The 21,095-nt window shown below is 34.8% G+C and overlaps 1 protein-coding gene and 1 pseudogene across 4 annotated transcripts in view; one reads left to right on the plus strand and one right to left on the minus strand.

The window, feature by feature from the left end:
* Nucleotides 1-168: 168 nt before the first annotated feature.
* METTL4 (methyltransferase 4, N6-adenosine) overlaps nucleotides 169-21,095 on the minus strand; it is a 35,819-nt gene continuing 14,892 nt past the window's right edge. For all 4 annotated transcript variants that reach the window (XM_044243325.1, XM_044243324.1, XM_044243327.1 and 1 more), the window contains 4 exons: nucleotides 10,193-10,367; nucleotides 7,299-7,405; nucleotides 6,792-6,883; nucleotides 169-1,135 (listed from right to left, as the gene is read on the minus strand). In XM_044243325.1, coding sequence (XP_044099260.1) covers nucleotides 990-1,135; nucleotides 6,792-6,883; nucleotides 7,299-7,405; nucleotides 10,193-10,367 — 520 coding nt within the window. In that variant the 3' untranslated portion in view covers nucleotides 169-989. The remainder of the gene's footprint in view (nucleotides 1,136-6,791; nucleotides 6,884-7,298; nucleotides 7,406-10,192; nucleotides 10,368-21,095) is intronic.
* On the plus strand, nucleotides 5,910-6,488 carry LOC122903003 (annotated as a pseudogene).

Consider the following 21,095-nt stretch of genomic DNA (forward strand, 5'->3'; position numbering starts at 1 on the left):
AACCATACATATGTTTTCTAAACTCACTGAACCCTATAGTAAAAATTGGAGAAGTTTATGTGAAATTGTATCTCAATTTTAAAGAAGTTTATACACAATAAATCAGCATGCTTTTCAAATAATTTCAGTAAAAAGTATTTTATTTAGTAAAAAAATATTTATGGAAAATCTGTAAATAATATAAATATCTTTTAAATGATAAGCAGTGTTATCTTCTGACATTATTATAGGAAATACTTTTTAAATCTTCTAAAAAAAACTAGCAAAACTAAGAAGTACTTGAAGAGTGATCTTGAATGCAATTTAAAACCCTCCATAAAGGATAAGCTCAGTACAATGATGAGGTACTTGGTAGGTCTCTCAATATTTTTCCAGAATGTAACAGTATACCAGAAGTCAAAAATTTGGGTTGCACAGAGGCCAAGTAGACAACAAAAGCGAGTGGCATGGAGCAAGTGTTACTGTGGTAAACTGCAGAGCCCATGTCCCTTCCCAAGTGAACTGCTACCACTGGGTCCTACTGACTGATGCCCAGTAAGAACACAGACTGCAGTGCAGCCAGAGCTTCCGATGTTTAAAGTAAAGCAAAAATCTACACTTTACGTGAAATTTCCTGATTTTTCGGGATGATGGTTCAAATTTCTTTTACAACACCATATGAGCCAAATAAAACACATCTATAGGCAGAATTATGACCTCTGGTTCACAGTGCATGCTTTCCGAACTTTTTCGATAACAAAGTCTTGTCATTTTTCTAACTGCTTACCTCTTTATTTGCAGTGAACCTGGAATAATGGGGAATACTGGTACGAATGAAGTAAATTCATCTCAAAATTACATAAAGACTAGTCACTTCTGATCTTCTGCACAGAAACCAAGTCCTATTTACATGTCTAAGCATACTGGTTGGTAAGAAAATGAAATATCCATTAGAATAAGGGGAAACGGGGTAAGAAAAACTGAAGAAAATCAGAACTTTAAGATCATAGTCAGCTTCTAGACTGCAGAGCAACGAAATAATCCATGTGTTGAAATTTGAGAACTTCATTGCCCCAACTAGTCCAACCTGGCTGTAAATTTCGAGCAAACAATTCCAAATATTCCCCATCTGGCTTGACATAGTCTTTTAGAACCTCTGTCCAAAAAAGAGAAAAAACACAAAAATTATTATTAAGAAAGGAATCAATTTCCTTTTAGCATTTTAAAGCAGAAAAACAAGAAGATTTCCTTAAAAAATGTGGGGGGACAGTTAATTAATTTCAAGGATTTCATCATAAGCTTTACTATTTATAGTTAGAAATCATTTGAAATAAGCACTCCTGAGATTGGAAACACAGTATCAGAAATTTCAGGAGTCCTGATTTATCAGTTTGCACTTGTGGATAAGAAAAAAGAATTTCAACACACTCACAGGTGACTTTTCAGTTTTCCAATACTGCTAATATATCTGCTGAATACTAACTTTATTTTTTAATAAATGTAATCTGTGTGTGAAAAAGAAGTATATAGGAACAACACAAAAATAACCCACTTTAAAAAACTGAAATAAAATATAATGCTATGCTAGCAATATATTAGTGAAAGAGCAGTAAATGAAGAACTAGATACCAATAAAAATACTGAACACATATAACTAACAAATAAAACACTTTCATAGCTCTGACTTGGTAGCACATTCCATCATTCCCAAACTATAGATCCTTTTTGCCTAAAATTTCACCATATATTTCCACAAGTAAGTAGTCCTTATGCAATGTATTAATAACTACTAAAAATCATATTTTATCAGGGAAAAGGTACCTCAAACATATGCTGATTAAATGCTAAGATACACAGTAACAGAAAGAAAATACCATAGAAGCTTTTTTTTTTAAAGCACATGTTCATTTGGATTGCAAATATTTAAATCAATTTAACTTTGATTGTTGTTGGTTAGCTACATTAACCATTACATGAAGCGGGCATGAAAATAACAATTTAGGCATGAAGAGTTCTAGAAGAGCTCTTTTTTAAATGTAGTTCTTAATTACCATACAAGATTGAGCTTGGAATAAATTGATCAAATTCCCTTTAGGAACAGTAAGCATTCCTTAGGAGTACTTGACATAGATAAAGTTTTAAAGAAAAAGTATATAAAATTTTATGTTCATAACGTTCTCCAATCACTCTCACAGCAAAATAACTGTTTATAAAAATATTGGTCCTGTTTATCAAAAATCAAAGAATTTAAAGCATTCATTGTCTATAATCCAACTGCAGTCAAATTTGGGCTTCAATAGCTTTTAGGAGATGTTAACAGGAGAGTTCTAGTCCTTTAATAAGTGTATAATTAAAAATTACTAAACCTGAAAGAGAAAGATTGCCCCAGAGCCTTAGAGGACAATAAACTTATATCACTTTTCCATTTTTTTCTCCATGAATTCAATGCCTTACCAACCTCAATTCACTTTTAATGTGGTCTAAGGTTATACTGAAGCAAGGTTTTGTTTGTTTGCCTGTTTATTCAGTGTTTTGGTACAATACATTAGCAACTCTATTCTGGAACCATAGTCTGGAGTCTAAACGGGCAGGAGTCAGCCAGTCAAAAATGTTTACTATTCTGAACAGCCACTATAATCAGTACTATGGAACTTAACAAAGGAAACAGACACTCATGTTTCCTAAAAGTATACAATCTAGTAGAAAAAGATGGCCAGGGCGCCTGGGTGGCTCAGTGGGTTAAGCCGCTGCCTTCGGCTCAGGTCATGATCTCGGGGTCCTGGGATCGAGTCCCACATCGGGCTCTCTGCTCAGCAGGGAGCCTGCTTCCCTCTATCTCCCTCTCTGCCTGCCTCTCCATCTGCTTGTGATCTCTCTCTGTCAAATAAATAAATAAAATCTTTAAAAAAAATTAAAAAAAAAAAAAAAGAAAAAGATGGCCAGGCACTTGGGAGTTGACAACTATAATACATAAAACCGAAAACCATTTACTACCTCCTACTTTCTACATGTAACTCATTTCTGCATGATTTTTTTTTCCTTTCAGTTTGAGAAAAATAGAAATTAAAGGAGTAATATTTTTAAAATGTTAACTACATTTCAAAACAAAACAAAAGAAATAAAAGCAAATGAATGGAAATGTCTTATTCTTACCAATTTTAAGTATCAGTTTAAAAGTAAACTCAAGATCTTAAAAGTTCTAATCACAAAGAAAAAAATTTGTAGCTATGTGTGGTAATAAATGTTATCTATACATATTGTGATCAGTGATCATTTCTCTCTATATATACCATCAAATCATTATGTTGTACACCTGAAACTAAAACAATGGTATATGTCAATTATACCTCAATTTTTAAAAAGTAAATTCAAATGTATAAAGTATGAATATGACATACACATATACTTAGATAATTATATAACATCTGACATTAGCAAAACACACTTCTAATCAAAGAGGAGGAAATAATGCACACATAGCCAGTCATTCCCCTTTTGCTCTGAAAACAAAGGACAGGGCGAGGGGAGAAGGGGCTCAAAACAGTGCACAGAATCTCATCAAACTGATTCAATCTTCAGATAGAAACTGTTAGCGAGTAAAGTAGTAAAAGGAGTGGAAATTCCTCTAAAGTAAAAATTAAAAAAACAGTTTTGATCCAAATACTTTTAAATCTTAAACTTCATATACATTTATAATGTTAGATTACAAGGCATAGCTATTGATGGTTTATCTTTTAATCTGTGGCAGGAAACTTCAAAATTTAAAAACAGAGTAAATGCAGCAATAAGTCAAAATTTTTTAAAAAATCTTGGTGCTTTTAGGAGCAAGAGAGAACATTTCATTTTATCAATTTGCATAAAACAGCTTAAGAACATTTACATGTAAAAGTTCTAAGCATTACATATAGAACATGTACTATCCCAAATCCTAGAGTTACGATTTCAGAGTAAAATACAATGCAGAAATTATTTTCTGATGGCTTTAATTTCTAGAGCTCTATACCTAAAAATATATGTACTTGCTACACAGTAACATAAATTCAAAAATATAGAATTACAAATACTTCCTGTCTACCACCACCTAACCAAAACATAAGGATTATATGTCAAGTAATGTGGATTTTCCCCCCAAAAATCTAACTCTTCTTTTTAAAGGGTCTCAATCCTTTAAATAAATAAATAAATTTGTTTGTGCTGCCCTCTATTGGGAATATGGCAGAACTGCACTTCATAGATACGGGATGTTAAGACTAATTTTTTTAGTATTAATAAAAGACTAATTTTTACCTACTATTTTAAAACCCTGTTTCTTAGATTAATCTTTAAACATAATTTTATCCTATTTAAAAAGAATTGATAAACAGTTTAACTGTAATTTGAGAAAGTTTGGATCTTAGCTTTTAGATTTTTAAAAGTAAAATAATAAGCCCTAAGACAAATACTTAATTATGCTTTGATACTCACTGAATGATAAAGATAATTCAAATGAGAAGAATACAAATTAGATTCCTTCCACTGAGTACTGTTTTGGTACATTGAATAATGTACCAAACATGATTTTTTTCTCAAAGAACAGTGCAATCTCACTTCTCATTTAAGTCACTAATATTTAACGCAATGAACAGTCTATGACAGTACAAAGCTTAAAGATGATTATTCATTCAGCATGCCTCTATGGCAAAGAATGGATCATCAGGTACACATCTGAATATTTCTCAAATGAAGTAACACTACAAACTCTTCCAAATAAGCAATTTAAGATAACAGAAATCCTAAGCGCAATCAATAAAAATTACCTTGGGAATCTGTAATTCACTTTCCCATGTATTCTAGCTCATGAACTATCCCATATTCTACAAAATAATAGATAGGCTGGGGACCCTGTAGTTTCCTGAGTGGCAGCTTAAAAGTTTTGGGTTTTTTAAGCAGGAATCACCAAATTAATAAAAAAGATATTCCTCAAAAAAATTTTTGAAGAGGAAACAATCACAAATTGAGTATGTCATTTACATTCCTATTTGGGGGTGGGGATGGCACAGAGAAAAGGAGAGAGAGAATCTTAAGCAGGCTCCATGGCCAATGAGAAGCCTGACATGGGGGCTTAATCTCATGACCCTGAGGATCATGATCTGAGCCAAAATCAAGAGTCAAACACTTAAGCCACTGAGACACCCAGGTGCCCCTACATTTCTATTTTTTTAAACTCGTACTTGAAAAATTTAGCATTTACGGAGCTTCCACTATATGCTATATAATTTCAAATATATTATAAGCAATCTTAACTCTAAAAGATTAAACAACTCTTAAAAATCAAATACCATTAGTCTCTCTTTAAATGAGGACTTTGAGATAAAAAATTGTTAGAATAACTCATAAAGTAGCAGAGCCAGGATTCAAACCCATGTCAGTCAATCTCCAAAGCCAAAACTTTCCATTATTCCTTGCTGCTTAGTTTCACTGAATAATAAACATTATATTAAAGCATTAAGGCTAGTAAGACTAGGCTGCAGCAATTACCTTTCCAATTGTTCAGAAAAGCCACACTACCTCAACATAAAACTGAATCTCTACCAAGTATCAAGGAGATTCTATCTCTCTCTGCTATTCTGAGTTCCCGGTCTCAGAACAAGCAAGGGATAGAGTGAAATAAAGCCCCTAGTAGAACTACAATCCTTAGATGCCCCATCAGTCTTCAGTCTATCAAGGACAGTGAGGGAGTAACAACCATAATAAGGGGAACCAAAAAATTGGTATAAAAGGAAAAGCAAAAGTGAAATGAAACTAATCTTACACAGTGCAGCTGGCAATCCCACAAACCCATCTCTTATTTCAACAGTTCAACAATCTTGTTCAACAGTCTTTGGATGGAACAGACCCAGAGACTCCCTTCTTCCAGTCTCTGACTACTCTACAACCACCTTCCAATCTCCTTTCCAGCAATGACTTCCAGGACCAGCCAACCTCATTTCTTGTGGTTAGCTCCTTATTGCTGACCAATGATGAGCTCCCAGATTTCTCAGAATTATCCTCCCAAGGTGGAGGCCCCTGTTCACTGTCTGGTCAACCTGAATTTGCAGACCTCCTTCACCTCTCAGGGCTTCTATTTGGATTGTAACAATGTGACTGTAGAAGGCCTAGGCACTTCTACCTCGAGTTGGCCAGGCATCTCTTGGAAGATGCAAAACCAGTACGACAGCCACACCTTTTTTCAAAACATGAAGAAGCCCTCCCAAGATGAGTGAGGCAAAGCCATGAATGCCATGGAAGCTGCATGGCCCTGAAGAAGGGCCTGAACCAGGCCCTTCTAGATATGCATGCTCTGGGTTCTACCCACATAAATCCCCATCTGTGGGACTTCCTGGAGAGCTACTTCCAGATGAGGAGGCAAAACTCCTCAAAAACTTGGGTGACCACCTGACTAACCTCCATAGGTTGGCTGGTGGCTGGCCCCAGGCTGGGCTGGGCCTGTCAAGTATCTCTTCAAAAGGTTCATCCTCAAGCACAATTAGAAGCTTCCAGAGCCCAGCAGCCTTTGAGGGGCACCTCCACATCCCCCTGATGTCAGAGCTTCTGCCTGTGCCTCTCCCTGCAGCCAGCCCTTTAACCATCATAGAGCCATCTCCCAAGTTATGGACCAAATGAAAGCAATAAAGCTTTTGTAACAAAACAAATAAATTCTGCTATGAATTTTAGAATATTAATGAAAATAAAACATCCATTTAGTTTCCAAATCTCTACTACACTCAAATAATAAATTCAATTCTTTTTTCAATTTGCAGATGTCATAAAAATTCTATTTTATAAAAACATACCAGCAAGAGGTGGCTTATGGGAATGAAGAGTACAGGGCACACTGACAATTAATTTGTGATCTGGAATGGGAAGTACTTTTACATCTTCATTCCTAATTAAAACAAAACAACAAAATAAATTATATTTTAAGGTCAATTTTTCATACATAAGCCATAGTTTCCTTGATTCTTTTTCACCTTTCAAACAGAATCTGAATTTAAAAATAAACTCAAGAACAGAAGCAATAATGGAAATCAGCAATTTAAGTACTGAGACATTACTGAAAATTTCCTTTTCTTCAATATAATGACAGTTATATTGAAGTTATATATAATAACCAGATAAAACAATAGATAATATAAAATTTCATGTGCCATATCATTCACACTTTTCTGATCTGAGCCATTTCCAGATTTTCAAAAATGTAAAAAAATTAAGGGAAGTTAATGATCTATACTGTACTATTAATATTATAAAACATATAAATGCATACATTTATACAATTTTGAAAAAATCATGTTTCCTACCTTAATGGTACAGCAGTTTTTTCTTGAACTCTCCCCAGTATAAGACCTTCATAAGGCTTTTTGTGTGGAGAATCTAATGGGAACACAAACTCTCCTGAATTGGTGATCTGATAGGAAGGAGACAAAAATACAAAACAAAATAAAACCATACATTTGTAAATATCCAGGAAAGGGTCTGGCTTTTTTCCTATCACTATACAGTTTCTACCAAAGAAAAAGAAATTAAACCTTTAGGCTAGTGCTATCCAGAAAATGTAATGTAAGCCACAAATGCAAGCCACATGTGTAATTTAAATTTTCTACTAATATTAAACATTTTAAAAAGTAAGAAGAGGGACGCCTGGGTGGCTCAGTTGGTTAAGCAGCTGCCTTCGGCTCAGGTCATGATCCCAGGGTCCTGGGATCGAGTCCCACATCAGGCTCCTTGCTCGGCAGGGAGCCTGCTTCTCCCTCTGACTCTGCCTGCCTCTCTGCCTGCCTGTGCTCACTCGCTCTCTCCCTCTGTCTCTGACAAATAAATAAATAAAATCTTTAAAAAAAATAAAAATTAAAATTAAAATTAAAAATAAAAAGTAAGAAGAATGAGGAAATAATTATAATTATATATTTAGCTTAGTCTCACATAACCAAAATACTATTTCAATATGTAATAAATTCAAAAAGTTATTGAGGTATATTACATTTTTTTCTTTCATACTAAGTGTTTGAAAGCCAATGTGTATCTTACACTTAATATCAATTCAATTTTGACAAGCCACATTTCAAGTGCTAAGGAGCCACATATTGCTAGTGAGCATCACTTCACAAAGCACCCATAAGGGACTAAAATATTTTAAATACTACTTTATCATCTTATACATAAAAATCTACTTCTCATTAAAAATGTACTCCTGAAACCATGTTATCATTAATTCATTTATTCATTCAAACAATACTTATTGATTACTGGCTATGTGACTAAGTGGATTATAATAAAGTATATCTTATTAAACTTTGTAAAATATACTGTCATTAAAAACTGTCAGAGCTAGAATTAGTAATTAAAAAAAGCTCAGGGACTGGTAAGATAGACAATACTTAGTCTAAACCCTTGGCATTATAAATCCAGAAGTTCAATTTTGTCATTTCACCCTGGAGTGATCATACTCTCAAAGACTCACTTAAAGCTAATCAAACTGAAAACATAATTGATAATAGCAATACCAATTTATTAACTAACCACTGAAATACATATTTTCACCAACAGAATATTTGTTGAACCTTTAACTCAGTATCAAGATAAGTAAAAAGCCAAATCATTAAAGTCCTATTATCACCTCTAGGGCCCAGGAGAGACAGTATCTCTTCCACACAGTGCTGTATAAATATAGGCAAATTCTTATTCTTTTGATATATTTTATATTCAATGCAAATTACCCCTTTTGTTATACCAGTACAAATAGTTACCTAACAGTATTTCATATAATATACTGGTTTTTTTTTGTTGTTTTAAACTCTGGGCTTATCATATCATCTCTTGTACTGATTAGTACTACAAATAAGTAGGATACTCTTAGATTTTATGTATTAACATTTACTGGATTTCAGAAGGTTCCCCTTTTCCTGACTTTGGCCCTCATCTCTGACAATAAAAGAACTGTCATAATGTACAGGGTAGAATGGAGTTTTATATTGCCATCAATGTCCTAAATACCAAATCAACCAAAGCTAAGCCCAAAGTATGCTATTAAAAGCAAAGATACAGGGGCGCCTGGGTGGCTCAGTGGGTTAAGCCTCTGCCTTCGGCTCAGGTCATGATCCCAGAGTCCTGGGATCGAGTCCCACATTGGGCTCTATGCTCGGCAGGGAGTCTGCTTCTTCCTCTCTCTCTTTCAGCCTGCCTCTCTGCCTACTTGTGATCTCTATCTGTCAAATAAATAAATAAAATCTTTTTAAAAAAAAAAGCAAAGATACAACAGTTAATGTTTGTTCGCTAAGTCCATTAAAATAGGTGCAAATAAACAATGTACACACCTTTTATAAGATATTCTGGTAGCCCACAAAATACAGACAAAGTACATAAAAACAGAATTCTCCTGTCTAAAATGAATATATCAGCTATATAAATACTAAACATTCAATCGATAACAAGTTGGCTTATCTTTTTAAAATGTAGGAGGGCTTTTGCAAAATTCATCAAGTAGACAATGCATCTTTAAACAGATGTGTAATGGACTCTGAATAGATGCCTTATTTTTCTGTATTTTTTGGTTCTTATAGTAAACAGAGATACTACAGATCATTCAACCAATCCAAGAGTTGAGTAACTTCTTTCAAAAGTAGGCCTAGCGGCACATAAGACACTGAGGACTTAAGTTAAAGTTTAAAGTACTTAAGGTTCTTGGTTCTTTCCACCTCTTCTGTGCTGGGTTAGCTATTCTCCCTCCCATGCCCAGCAACATAAGAAAAAAGAAAAAAAAAAAAAACTACAGGAAAGAACTCAAAAAGGGTGACTTTTCAAAATTGTGGATGCATAAAGAGCAAGAAGATGAAGGACAATACTATTTCAATGTTTACTGACAGATTCTCCAAAGTTTTTTGTTGTTGTTTTTTAAACTACAGACATCAGAGCTTTTTAGAATGCCATCCAGTTATCGCTCCCTGAATCAAATATTTCCTAAGGCCAGCAGTTTGAGACTCTACTACAAAAAGAGAACAAAAAGTAAAGACCCTTTGAGAATAAGAAGATATAAGTATTTAGCATCAAAAAGAAAAAACGTAGTATGGTAAAAGTTTTAAATAGATTGTTTCGAAGGAATAGGGCAGTGACATGTTAAGTGTTAAAAATTAGATGCTACATTTATATGACTTATATGTCACACTATATGAACAAATAAGTTACTTTTTCAACTTACTTTTACCCAGTGCCACTCAGCAACTATCTCAACAGACCAAGAAGGATAAAGTTCTTCCTTTACAAAACGTAGGTGCTTCTGTCTATTGGTCACCCAAGTAATAACAAGACAGTTTGGAGCCGCCAGTTTAGGAATAGGTATCTGCTTTATTTGCAGTGGTGATAAATAGCTATACCTAAAAATAAACAGAAAGTGATATCAGCAAAATTCACTGCAAAAAGGAAAAATAAGCAGACAGAAGACCCATGTAATATGGACTCCACAGACACAAAGCCCCTATACCTAGTTATTTGTATAACTAAACATGAAGCCACAGCGACACCCAGTGGACACATTATTACAAGCAAGTCAGAATTAACCATTTTTCATTTTTAATAGTATAAAATTGTCAGCTATCTTTATCATTTCTTTTCTTTTTTTTTTTTTTTGACAGCGAGAGATCACAAGTAGGCAGAGAGGCAGACAGAGAGAGAGGAAGGGAAGCAGGCTCCCTGCTGAGCAGAGAGCCCGATGTGGGACTCGATCCCAGGACCCTGAGATCATGACCTGAGCCGAAGGCAGCGGCTTAACCCACTGAGCCACCCAGGCGCCCCTCAGCTATCTTTATCATTTCTAAATGTATTACATTTCAGTAATTTCACTAATATCCTTCTCCCCCATTCAAAATTAAGCAAATACCATTGTTTGGTTTCCATAATCTGTATTTTACACAGGGATCCCCATCACAGTCAGTCTTCAAACTGCTATCTCAATATTCTACTATATTTTCAACCCTCAATTTATCATCCTGCTTCTTTCTTATTCCAATCAATTCCACTGGGGTCTTTGAAATCCTCATGCCTTCAGGGTGTCTGGGTGGCTCAGTCAGTTACCTGTCTGCCTCCTGCTCAGGTCTTGGAACTCCCTGCTTAGTGGGGAGCCTGCTTCCTCTCCCTCTGGCACTCCCCTTGCTTATGCTCTGTCCTCATTCTCTCGCTCTCTCAAATAAATAAAATCTCTTAGAAAGAAAAGAAAGCCTCATGCTTTCATTTTTAAAAAAATTCGATAGTCTTGCATTCCCACCCCAGTCATTAAGAGTATAAAGTTTCATTTCTCTTGCTGGAACTACTTGCTCTATAAAATCCAATCTAATGGATTTCTCTAACACCCTACATACACAACAGAGAGAGGAGAGTCCATATTCTCCTAGCTCCTCTGTTAGTTGCTTCTAGGCTAAAACTCCTCCACATTTGCATAAAATCCACTTCTCTTTGAGAGGTATGCTATCTGGCTGTGCTAGAATGTAATGTCCTTTATTGAACCCATTTGTGTTCCTCTCTCCATAATCAATGAAGCCTTAAGCTAAGATCCTTCTACCTTACCAACACAAATCTTGTCATTACCCTGGGCAATTTCAAGGCACAATCAATATGATGTGCGTACCTCAACTATTCTTCCCCTACACAAATACAACTGCATTCATCCCACTAATCCATTCCAGGAACCCTAACCTGGACCTCATCACCACTCACACTTATTCCAACTCTGAAACTAAACATCGATTTATCTCTGGCTATAACCTTTTAGTCCTCATCTATTCTTTGATCTTATCGAAGTAAACCATGCCCCATCCCTCTACTTTACTGAGTCAATCATTTCTTCCTGCACACATGCTCCTCTTCTCCAAAAACTACCAATCATTTCACGGCCCTCTCATTAGCATCCTAAATTCCCATCCTCCCTTTACCTTTCACCCCCAAACTCCTTCAAACCTCTAATCTTCAGTTCAATCCCACTTCCAAAGAATTTAATTCAACCCTTTATATGGGGAAAATCAGGCAGAGAAAAATGCAGAAGTGAAGAACTAGGTCAATTAAACCCATTCTCAGGCTATCAAAATGACTCATTAATTCATTTACTTATCCTTGGTCAACTACAAACCCTCATCTCTTTTCAAATTTCTTACCTAAACTCACTCTTGGCAGATGAAATTAACTCATATATCACTAAAAATAAAGTCCACCGGACTCCTTCAAGTACCTAACCCTCTCCCCTTACACACCTTCACCTATCCATTTGGATACGTTTCCTCTTAAATCAAATGGTATGGCTTTGCCTATCTAAAGCTTATCCCTCCACCTGTGTTCTCTCATTCCCATCTTCCAGTATCTTACGATGCTAGTTATTCCTCTCCTTTTGTGTCTCAACCTCTCTAGCAGTTCCTCACCATCAGCCTAGGTTTTAAAGGAAGAAAGAAAAAGACACAGAGAAGGTGGGGAGGGGAAGAAAAAAGAAAAGAGAAATTCCCTCAATTCTACAACTAAGCTAAGGACTGGTATGCATTTAGTGTTACTACTTTCACTACTTTATTTTATTCCTCCAATGACTATAATGAGGTTTCTACTACTATACCTACTGTGTAAAAAGTAAATGACATCTTAATGGCCAAATGCAATAAAAACTGGAATCCAGTTCTCGCACACTTAGCAACTGTATGATGTGAGGAAATGATCAACAGCATTTCTTAAATAAACAAATGAGTAAAACAATTCACATCTTATGCACCCATTTCCTACCATCCAGACTGGTGCTCTTCTAGTAGACTAGCTTTTCTTATAATCAAAGTGATAACTTAAAAAAACTAAGTTTGCCAAAGTATGAAAAACATCAGGTCAAGATTTTGAAGTTTGATGTTCCCAATAATTGCAGATTCTTTGATTCCCTCAATTTTTTTTAATTGGGTTGATGTGGCAGAAAGAAAGAGGAATGAAATATTCCTTTTTGTTGTTGTTGTTCAATCTCCTGGAAATCACTGAGCAAACTATAAAATATGCATCTTTATCACCAAGATAATATTGTTTAACCTGAATCTAATCATGAAGAAACAATCAGACAAATCCAAATGGTGGAAAATATACAAAAAAGGGACATGGGATCTTAAAAAAGAGTCAACATCCTGAAAAGTAAAAAACGGCCAAGAGACTCTGCATTAAAGGAAGAAAAGAAAAAGAAAGACTAAATGTAATGTGTGATACCTGACTGGAGCCTAAATCTGAACAATTAAAAGGAAAATATAGCCATAAAAAAAAACATTTTGAGAAGACGTGAAAAAAAAAGAATATATCGTGTATATTTGATAATATTATTAATGGTAATATTAATTTTATTAGAAGTAATAAAGGTATTATAGTTATGTAAAAGAATATCCTTGTTTTTAGGAGATACACATGAAACAATTTATAAGTGAAGCATGATGTCTACAATATCAAGCAGAGAGATGGAAAAGAAAATACATACAATTGTGGTAGAATATTAAAAACTGGTGAATCTAGAGGAAAGGTAATTTGATATTCATGTACTATTTTTTCAACTTTTTTCAAAGTTTGGAATTTTAAAACTCAAAAGTTGAAGGAAAGAAATACAATAAATCATTACAAAAAAGATCATGAAGATACACTTACAGGCTGAAAAAAAACAAAAAATTTTTAAACAAAAAATTTCAAAATGTACTATATAAAAGTATCATAAAAATATTATAAAAGGAATGAATCTATTTTCCAGAATTATAAAAACTGCCTCCAAAGATATTGCTAATTCTGATCATTTGTTTACCTTTTTTAAACTTCTAAAGAGTATTCAAGAATAACATATAAAAAAGCTATCAATTTTCATTAAGATAAAAGGCAAATGAAACTTAATGTTAGTATTTTTAAAAATAATTCTTAGAGAAAACTGGAACACATTACCAAAGAATATTACAAAATTGGGCTCTTTGATTCTTTTGAATTTAACACTTAACTCTAATAATGAGAAGTAATTGGGAACAGTCTTTTCAACATATAATGCTGGGACAACTGGCTATCCAAATGCAAAAGGATAAAATTGTGATTCCACCTCACATACAAAATTAAACTCAAATGGATCAAAGACTTAAACATGAGAGCTGAAACGCTTAGAAAACACAGGTGTCCATGATTGTGACCCCGATTAAGGCAATGGTTTCTTAAATAAAATACCAAATGCACAGCAACAAAAATAAAAATAGGTTAAGCTGGACTTCAACAAAGTGTAAAGCTTTGTGCTTTGAAAACATTAGAAAGAAAGTGAAAAGGCAAGAAAAGAAAATAGGAGAAAATGCTTGCCAACCATATAAGGTAAGGGCCTAATATCCAGAAAACATAAAGAACTCTTAGAAATCAACAAAAAGACAAACAACTTAATTTTAAAATGTGCAAAGGATCTGAAGAGTCAATTCTCCAAAGAATATACACAGATGGCCAATAAGAACATGAAAAGATGTTCAATATTATTAGTCATTAGAGAAATGCAAATCAAAACCACAAGATATCACTCCATACTCACCAGGATGGCTATAATCAAAAATACACACAAAACAAAAAATAAGTGTCACTGAGAACGTAGAGAAACTGGAACCTTCCTATGTTTCCAGTGGGAATGAAAGATGACACATCCATCATGAAAACAGTTCAATAGTTCTTCAAGAGTTAAAGGTAGAGCTGCCATATGATGCAGCAACTCTATTCCTAGGTATATACCCAAAATAAATGAAAACATGTCATCTGGAATTAGGCAACTACAAAGTCTGAAGGAATAGGCCTTAATTCGGAACAGGCCTTAATTTTGTCCTCTCTCCTACAACCAACTGGAAGTTTGGGCAGTTTCCAAAACCACTCAGGTTCGATAATTTGTCAAAAAGACTCACAGAACTTTACTGAAAGCTATTATAATCATGATTATAGCTTATAACAAAAGACGACTAATTACAATTTATCACATAAAGGTTATTATGGTTTAATACAGATTAAAATCGGCCAAAAGAAGAAACTCAGAGCAGAGTTGGGGGGGCTTACAAACACAGAGCCTCCAAGAGTCCTCTCTCATGGAATCAGAACACATTACCTTCCTGGCATCTATGTGTGATAATACACACAGAGTACTGCTAACCAGGGAAATTCACCTCAGGTTCAGTTTCCAGAGTTTTAATTGGAGATATATTACATAGGCAAAATAAAGTGACTAATAGCCCAGGTGGTTGAACTCAGTCTCCAGGTTAACTAATACCACTGGGACCAAAGTCTACCCTAAATGACATGGTTGGCCTTTCTGGTACACCAATCCCTATCCTAAGATTATTTATACAGCCAGTCTCCCAGCTACCTTCGCCCAACCCAAGCACACTAAGCAAAAATAATCCTATCAGGTATAGATTCCCTCCCAGAACCTAAGAGAACAGTCAAACTTTGTTTGGGCAGCGCCAAATTCTTTAACACACATTGTTCACACAAAAGATTTTACAGGGGCGCCTGGGTGGCACGGTTGGTTAAGTATCCAACTCTTGGTTTCAGCTCAGGTCTGATGTCAAGGCTGTGAGATTAAGCCCATGTAAGCTCCACATTCAGCATGCAGTCTGCTTGTTATTCGCTCTCCCTCTCCTGCCCCTACTGCTCATGCATGTACTCTCTCTCTCTAAAACACATAAATCTTAAAGAAAAGAAAAGAAAAAAGGGAAAAGAAAAAGAAAGGAAAGAAAAGAAAAGCTGTACACAAATGCTTATGGCAGCACTATAGCCAAAAGCTGGAAACCATGCAAACATCACCAACTGACGAATGGATAAATAAAATGTGGTATGTATGTACATATGTGTATGTGTGTGTGTGTATAATATTCCATCCAATGGAATATTACGCAGCCATGAAAAGGAATGAAGTACTGATATATGCTAAAACATGGATGAACTATGAAAACAAATATCTAATGAAGAAAGCCAGACACAAAGGCCACATGTTATATGATTCCATTGATACATAATGTCCCAAAAGGTAGAGACAAAAAGAAGATTAACAGTTGTCAGAGTATGGGCAAAGAGGCAAACTAGAAGGAACAGGGATTCTTTTGGGGGTGATAGAAATATTCTGGAATTAGATAAGGTAATAATTGCACAACATGAATTGCACAACATCAATGAATTAAACCACTAAACTCTATACTTTAAAGTGGCTAAAATGGTTAATGTTATCTAGTTTTCAAAAACCTCCCTGGGAAGCCTGGGTTGGTTAAGCACTGGACTCTTGATTTCAGCTCAAGTCATGATCTCAGGGTCATGAGATCAAGCCCTGAGTGAAGCTTCACACTCAGAGTGGAGTCTGGTTGGGATTCTCTCTCCCTCTCCCTCTGCCTCTTCCATTCATGATCTCTCTCTCTCTCTCTCTCTCAAATAAATAAATAAATCTTTTTTTTAAAAAAACTATATTAGCACCCTTCTCTCAAAGAGCACCCAATCTAATGTTTACAACCTAATAATAAAAGAAAAAAGAGATCACTCACCACTGTAACTAAAATACAGAACAGACTGAAAACATTAAAATTTGCTAAGAGGGTCCAAGATGGTGACACAGGAAGACTGAATTTATCTCCTCCCACAAACTAAATCTATACCTATATATAGAGACATTCCTCCAGAAGAAGAAGAGAGGGCTGACTGCACAGCTTCTACACAACAAACAATAAAGGACAATAAACAATAGGGAAACAGAAGTGTGGACACAAAAGGAACCCCACTCTTCATTAGGTAACCTACAGTAGAGAAGGATATTGATGAGAGGCCAATGTACAGACTCATCTGCCCTCAGACATAGCAGTTTAAAGGGCAAATAGTTTATAAATGAAGGAAATCCATTTACTAACACTAGAGCCTCCAATAAATAGGTACAGAACCAATGCAACTCTCACAGAGGAACCAGCAAGCACCACTTTTACGTTCTGCATCTACCTCCATTGTGTAAACATGAACAGGTCCGGGTACTTTTCCAACCTGGTAGGGCCACCCCAGCACACTCCAGACACCTGGCCCACTCCAGCTCCAGCCATCCCTCAAAGACAGCACCCATGTAGTACACCCCCAGACCCCAAATACATCAGCCCCAGATCCAGCCATCCTGCCAAGGGCAGCACCCTCCAGGATCCAACTAGCTTATGTCCACAGCATAGCCCATCCTGGAACACATCCAGCCTATGCCCACTTCCACTCCAGCAATTCCACAAAGGTATCCACAGCACAACATGCCCCACCAGAACCTCCAAACCAACCCACTCCAGCTCCAGCCAGCCTGCCAAAGCCATCAGGCATACATTCTACACTGCAGGCAGTCCAACATAAGGCCACTCCTTCAATACCATGAGAGTTAGCTCTTATAGCTAATTCACAGAAACACACAGAAAGTCAAACAAAATGAGGTGACAGAGAAATATATTCCAAACAAGACAACAAGGAAAAAACCCAGGAAAAAAAGGAAAACCTAAAGAAAAGGAGATAAGTAATTTACCTGATAAAAAGTTGAAAGTAATGATCAAAAAGATACTCATCAAACACAGGAGGTGAATGGAAGAACACAGTGACAACTTCTACACAGAGAAAGAAAACATAAAAAAGAATCAATCAGAGCTGAGAAATACAATAACTGAAATGAAAAATACATTAGAAAGAACCAAAAGCAGATTATACGATAGAGAAGAACGAATCAGCAATCTGGAAGAGACAATAGTGAAAACATTGAAAAAGATTTTTTTAATGAGGACAGTTTTAAGGGACTTCTGGAACAACAAGCATACTAACATTCACATTTTATGGGTACCAGAAGGAAAGGGCCAGAAAATTTGAAGAAATAATGGCTGAAAACTTCCCTAACTTGGGAAAGGAAACACATATCAGATGCAAAAAGCATAGAGAGTCCCTAATAAAATTAAACCAAAAAAATCCACCAAGACATATTATAAATAAAATGGTAAAAGGTAATGAGAGAATGTTGAAGGAAGCAATTAAAAAAAAAGTCATAAATGAGGAAAATCCCATAAGATGATCAACTCATTTTTCAGCAAAAACTTTGCAAGCCAGAAGGAGTGCCAGCAATAGGAATGCCTCCAATAGGAGGCTGGCACTATTCAGCAAGGCTCTCACTCAGAATTAAAAGAGAGATAAAGGGTTTCTAGACAAGCAAAAACTAAAGCAATTCACCCTGACTAAACCAGCCCTACAAAAAATGTTAAAAGATCTTTAAGCAGAAAAGAAAATCCCATGACTGAAAAACAATAAAATATATGAAAGAAAAAAATCTCACTCATAAAAGCAAAAGTCTAGTAAAGGCAGTGCATGAACCAATGAAAAAGCCAGTATGAGGTTAAAGACAAAAAAGTAAACTCAACTGTAACTACAATAAGTAGTTAAAGGATATATAAAATAAAAAGATGTAAATTATGATGTCAAAAACAGAAAATGTTGAAAGGCAGTAAAAAAGTAGTGCTTTTAGAATGCATTAAAACTGAAATAACTATCAGCTTAAAATACAGTGCTTAAAAAATATCTAGGTCAATATAAATATATACACCTTATAGGAACCACAGACCAAAAAGCTACAGTAGATATACAAAAAATAAAGACAAGAAAACCCAAACATAACTCTAAAGAAAACCATCAAATCACAAGGGAAGAAACCAAAGGAAAGACAAATAAGCGGAGAAATGCAAAAATAACCATAAAATAATTAAAATGTCAATAAGTACATGCCTATCAGTAATTACTTTAAATATAAATGGATTAAAATGCTCCAATTAAAAGACATAGGGAAGCTAAATGGCTGAAAGAAAACAAGACCTATCTATATACTGCCTGCAAGAAACTCACTTCACATCTAAAGACAAACATAAACTAAAAATAAAGGGATGAAAAAAAGTACTCTATGCAAATAAAAACAAAATGAAGGCTGCAGTACCAATACTCATATCAGACAAAAGAGACTTTACAAAAAAGACTGCAACAAAAGATAAAGAAAAGAATCACATAATGATAAGGAGGTCAACCTGAGAAGATAATGTAACAGTTATAAATATTTATGCATCTAATATAGTAGCACCTAAATATATAAAACAAATCTTAACAGACTTAAAGGAAGAAATTGACTTTAATACAATAATGATAAAGGTCCTCAATACCCCCACTTACATCAATGCATAGATCATCCAGACAGATAATTGATAAAAAAAAAACACTGCTCTTGACACATTAGACCAGATGGACTTAATGCATATACACAGCATGTTTGGCCCAAAAACTGCTGAATGCACATTTTTTTCAATGGCACATGGAACATTCTTCGGCAGATCATATATTGGGCCACAAACAAATCTCAATAAATTTAAAACGACCTAGGGACGCCTGGGTGGCTCAGTTGGTTGGACGACTGCCTTCGGCTCAGGGCGTGATCCTGGAGTCCCGGGATCGAGTCCCACATCAGGCTCCCAGCTCCATGGGGAGTCTGCTTCGCTCTCTGACCTTCTCCTCGCTCATGCTCTCTCTCACTGTCTCTCTCTCTCAAATAAATAAATAAAATCTTTAAAAAAATAAAAAATTCTTTAAAAAAAAAAAAAAATTTAAAACGACCTAAATCATATCGACCATCTTTTCCAACAACAGTATGAAATTAGAAATCATTTCCAAGAAGGAAACTAGAAAAAGAAAAAGAAATATTACTACACAGCAAATGGGTAAACAAAGAAATCAAAGAGATTAAAAAATACTTTGAGACAAATGAAAATACAACTTTCTAAAACTGCAACAAAACAGTTCTAAGAGGGAAGTTCATAGCAATACAAACCTACCTAAAGAAACAAGAAAAACCCCAAGTAAGCAATCTAACCTAAACTAGAAAAAGGACAATGAAGGCCAAAGTTAGTAGAAGGAAAAAAATAATAAAGATTAGGGTGAAAATAACTGAAATAGAAACTTTAAAAATCAATGAAACTAAAACCTGATTCTTTGAAAAGCTAGAATTGAAAAACTCGAGCCAGACTCATCAAGAAAAAAAGGGCTCAAATGAAAAAAGAAAGAGTTCAAATTAATAAAAGCAAAAATGAAAGAGAAGTTACAACTAAAACCACAAAAATATATAGGAGACTACGTAACACAGGAGACTACCTAGAAGAAATGGATAAATTCCTAGAAACATACAACCTTCCAAGACTGAATCACAAAGAAATAGAAGATCTGAATGTACCAATTTCAAGTAACAAAATTGAATCTGTAATTTAAAAACTCTCAGAAAACAAAAGTCCAAGACCAGACTGTTTCATATATGAATTCTATCAAACATTTAAAAAGTTAGTAACCATCCTTCTCAAGTTATTCCAAAAAGTTAAAAAGGAAGAAATGCTTCAAAACTCATTTGACAAGACCAGCAGAATCAAAAATACCACTTAAAAAAAGGCCAATATCCCCAGTGAATACAGATGCAAAAATCCTCTTCAAAATAATAGCAAATCAAAATCAACAATACATTAATAGGTTCATATTCCATGATCCAGTGAAATTTACCGACATAATACACCACATTAACAAGACTAAAGATAAAAATGTGATCATCTAAATAGATACAAAAAAGCATTTGACATATATAACATCCATTTATGATAAAAACCCTAATGGAGCAATTACAGAAAGAACATACCAAGTATAATATAGGCCAGATGTGATAAACCCTTGGCTAACATTATACTCAATGGTGAAAAGCTGTAAGTTTTTCCTCTAACATCAGAAACAAGACAAGGATACACATTCTCACAACTTACTCCACATAGGGAAATCCCAGCCACATCAATTAGGCAAGAAAAAAAAAAATCAAAGGTATCTAAATTGAAAAAGGAGTAAAATTGTTACTAATTACAGATGATATAATATCATATACAGAAAACCATAAGGCTCTACCAAAAAAACTGTTAAACTAATAAAATAATTCAGTAAAGTCACAAGATACAAAATGAACATATGGAGAAATCTGTTTCATTTCTATACACTAATAACAAGCTATCAGAAAGAGAAATCAAGAAAACAATCCTATTTAAAATTGCATAAAA

Source organism: Neovison vison, chromosome 3 (assembly GCF_020171115.1).
Source record: "Neovison vison isolate M4711 chromosome 3, ASM_NN_V1, whole genome shotgun sequence".
Lineage (NCBI taxonomy): Eukaryota > Metazoa > Chordata > Mammalia > Carnivora > Mustelidae > Neogale > Neogale vison.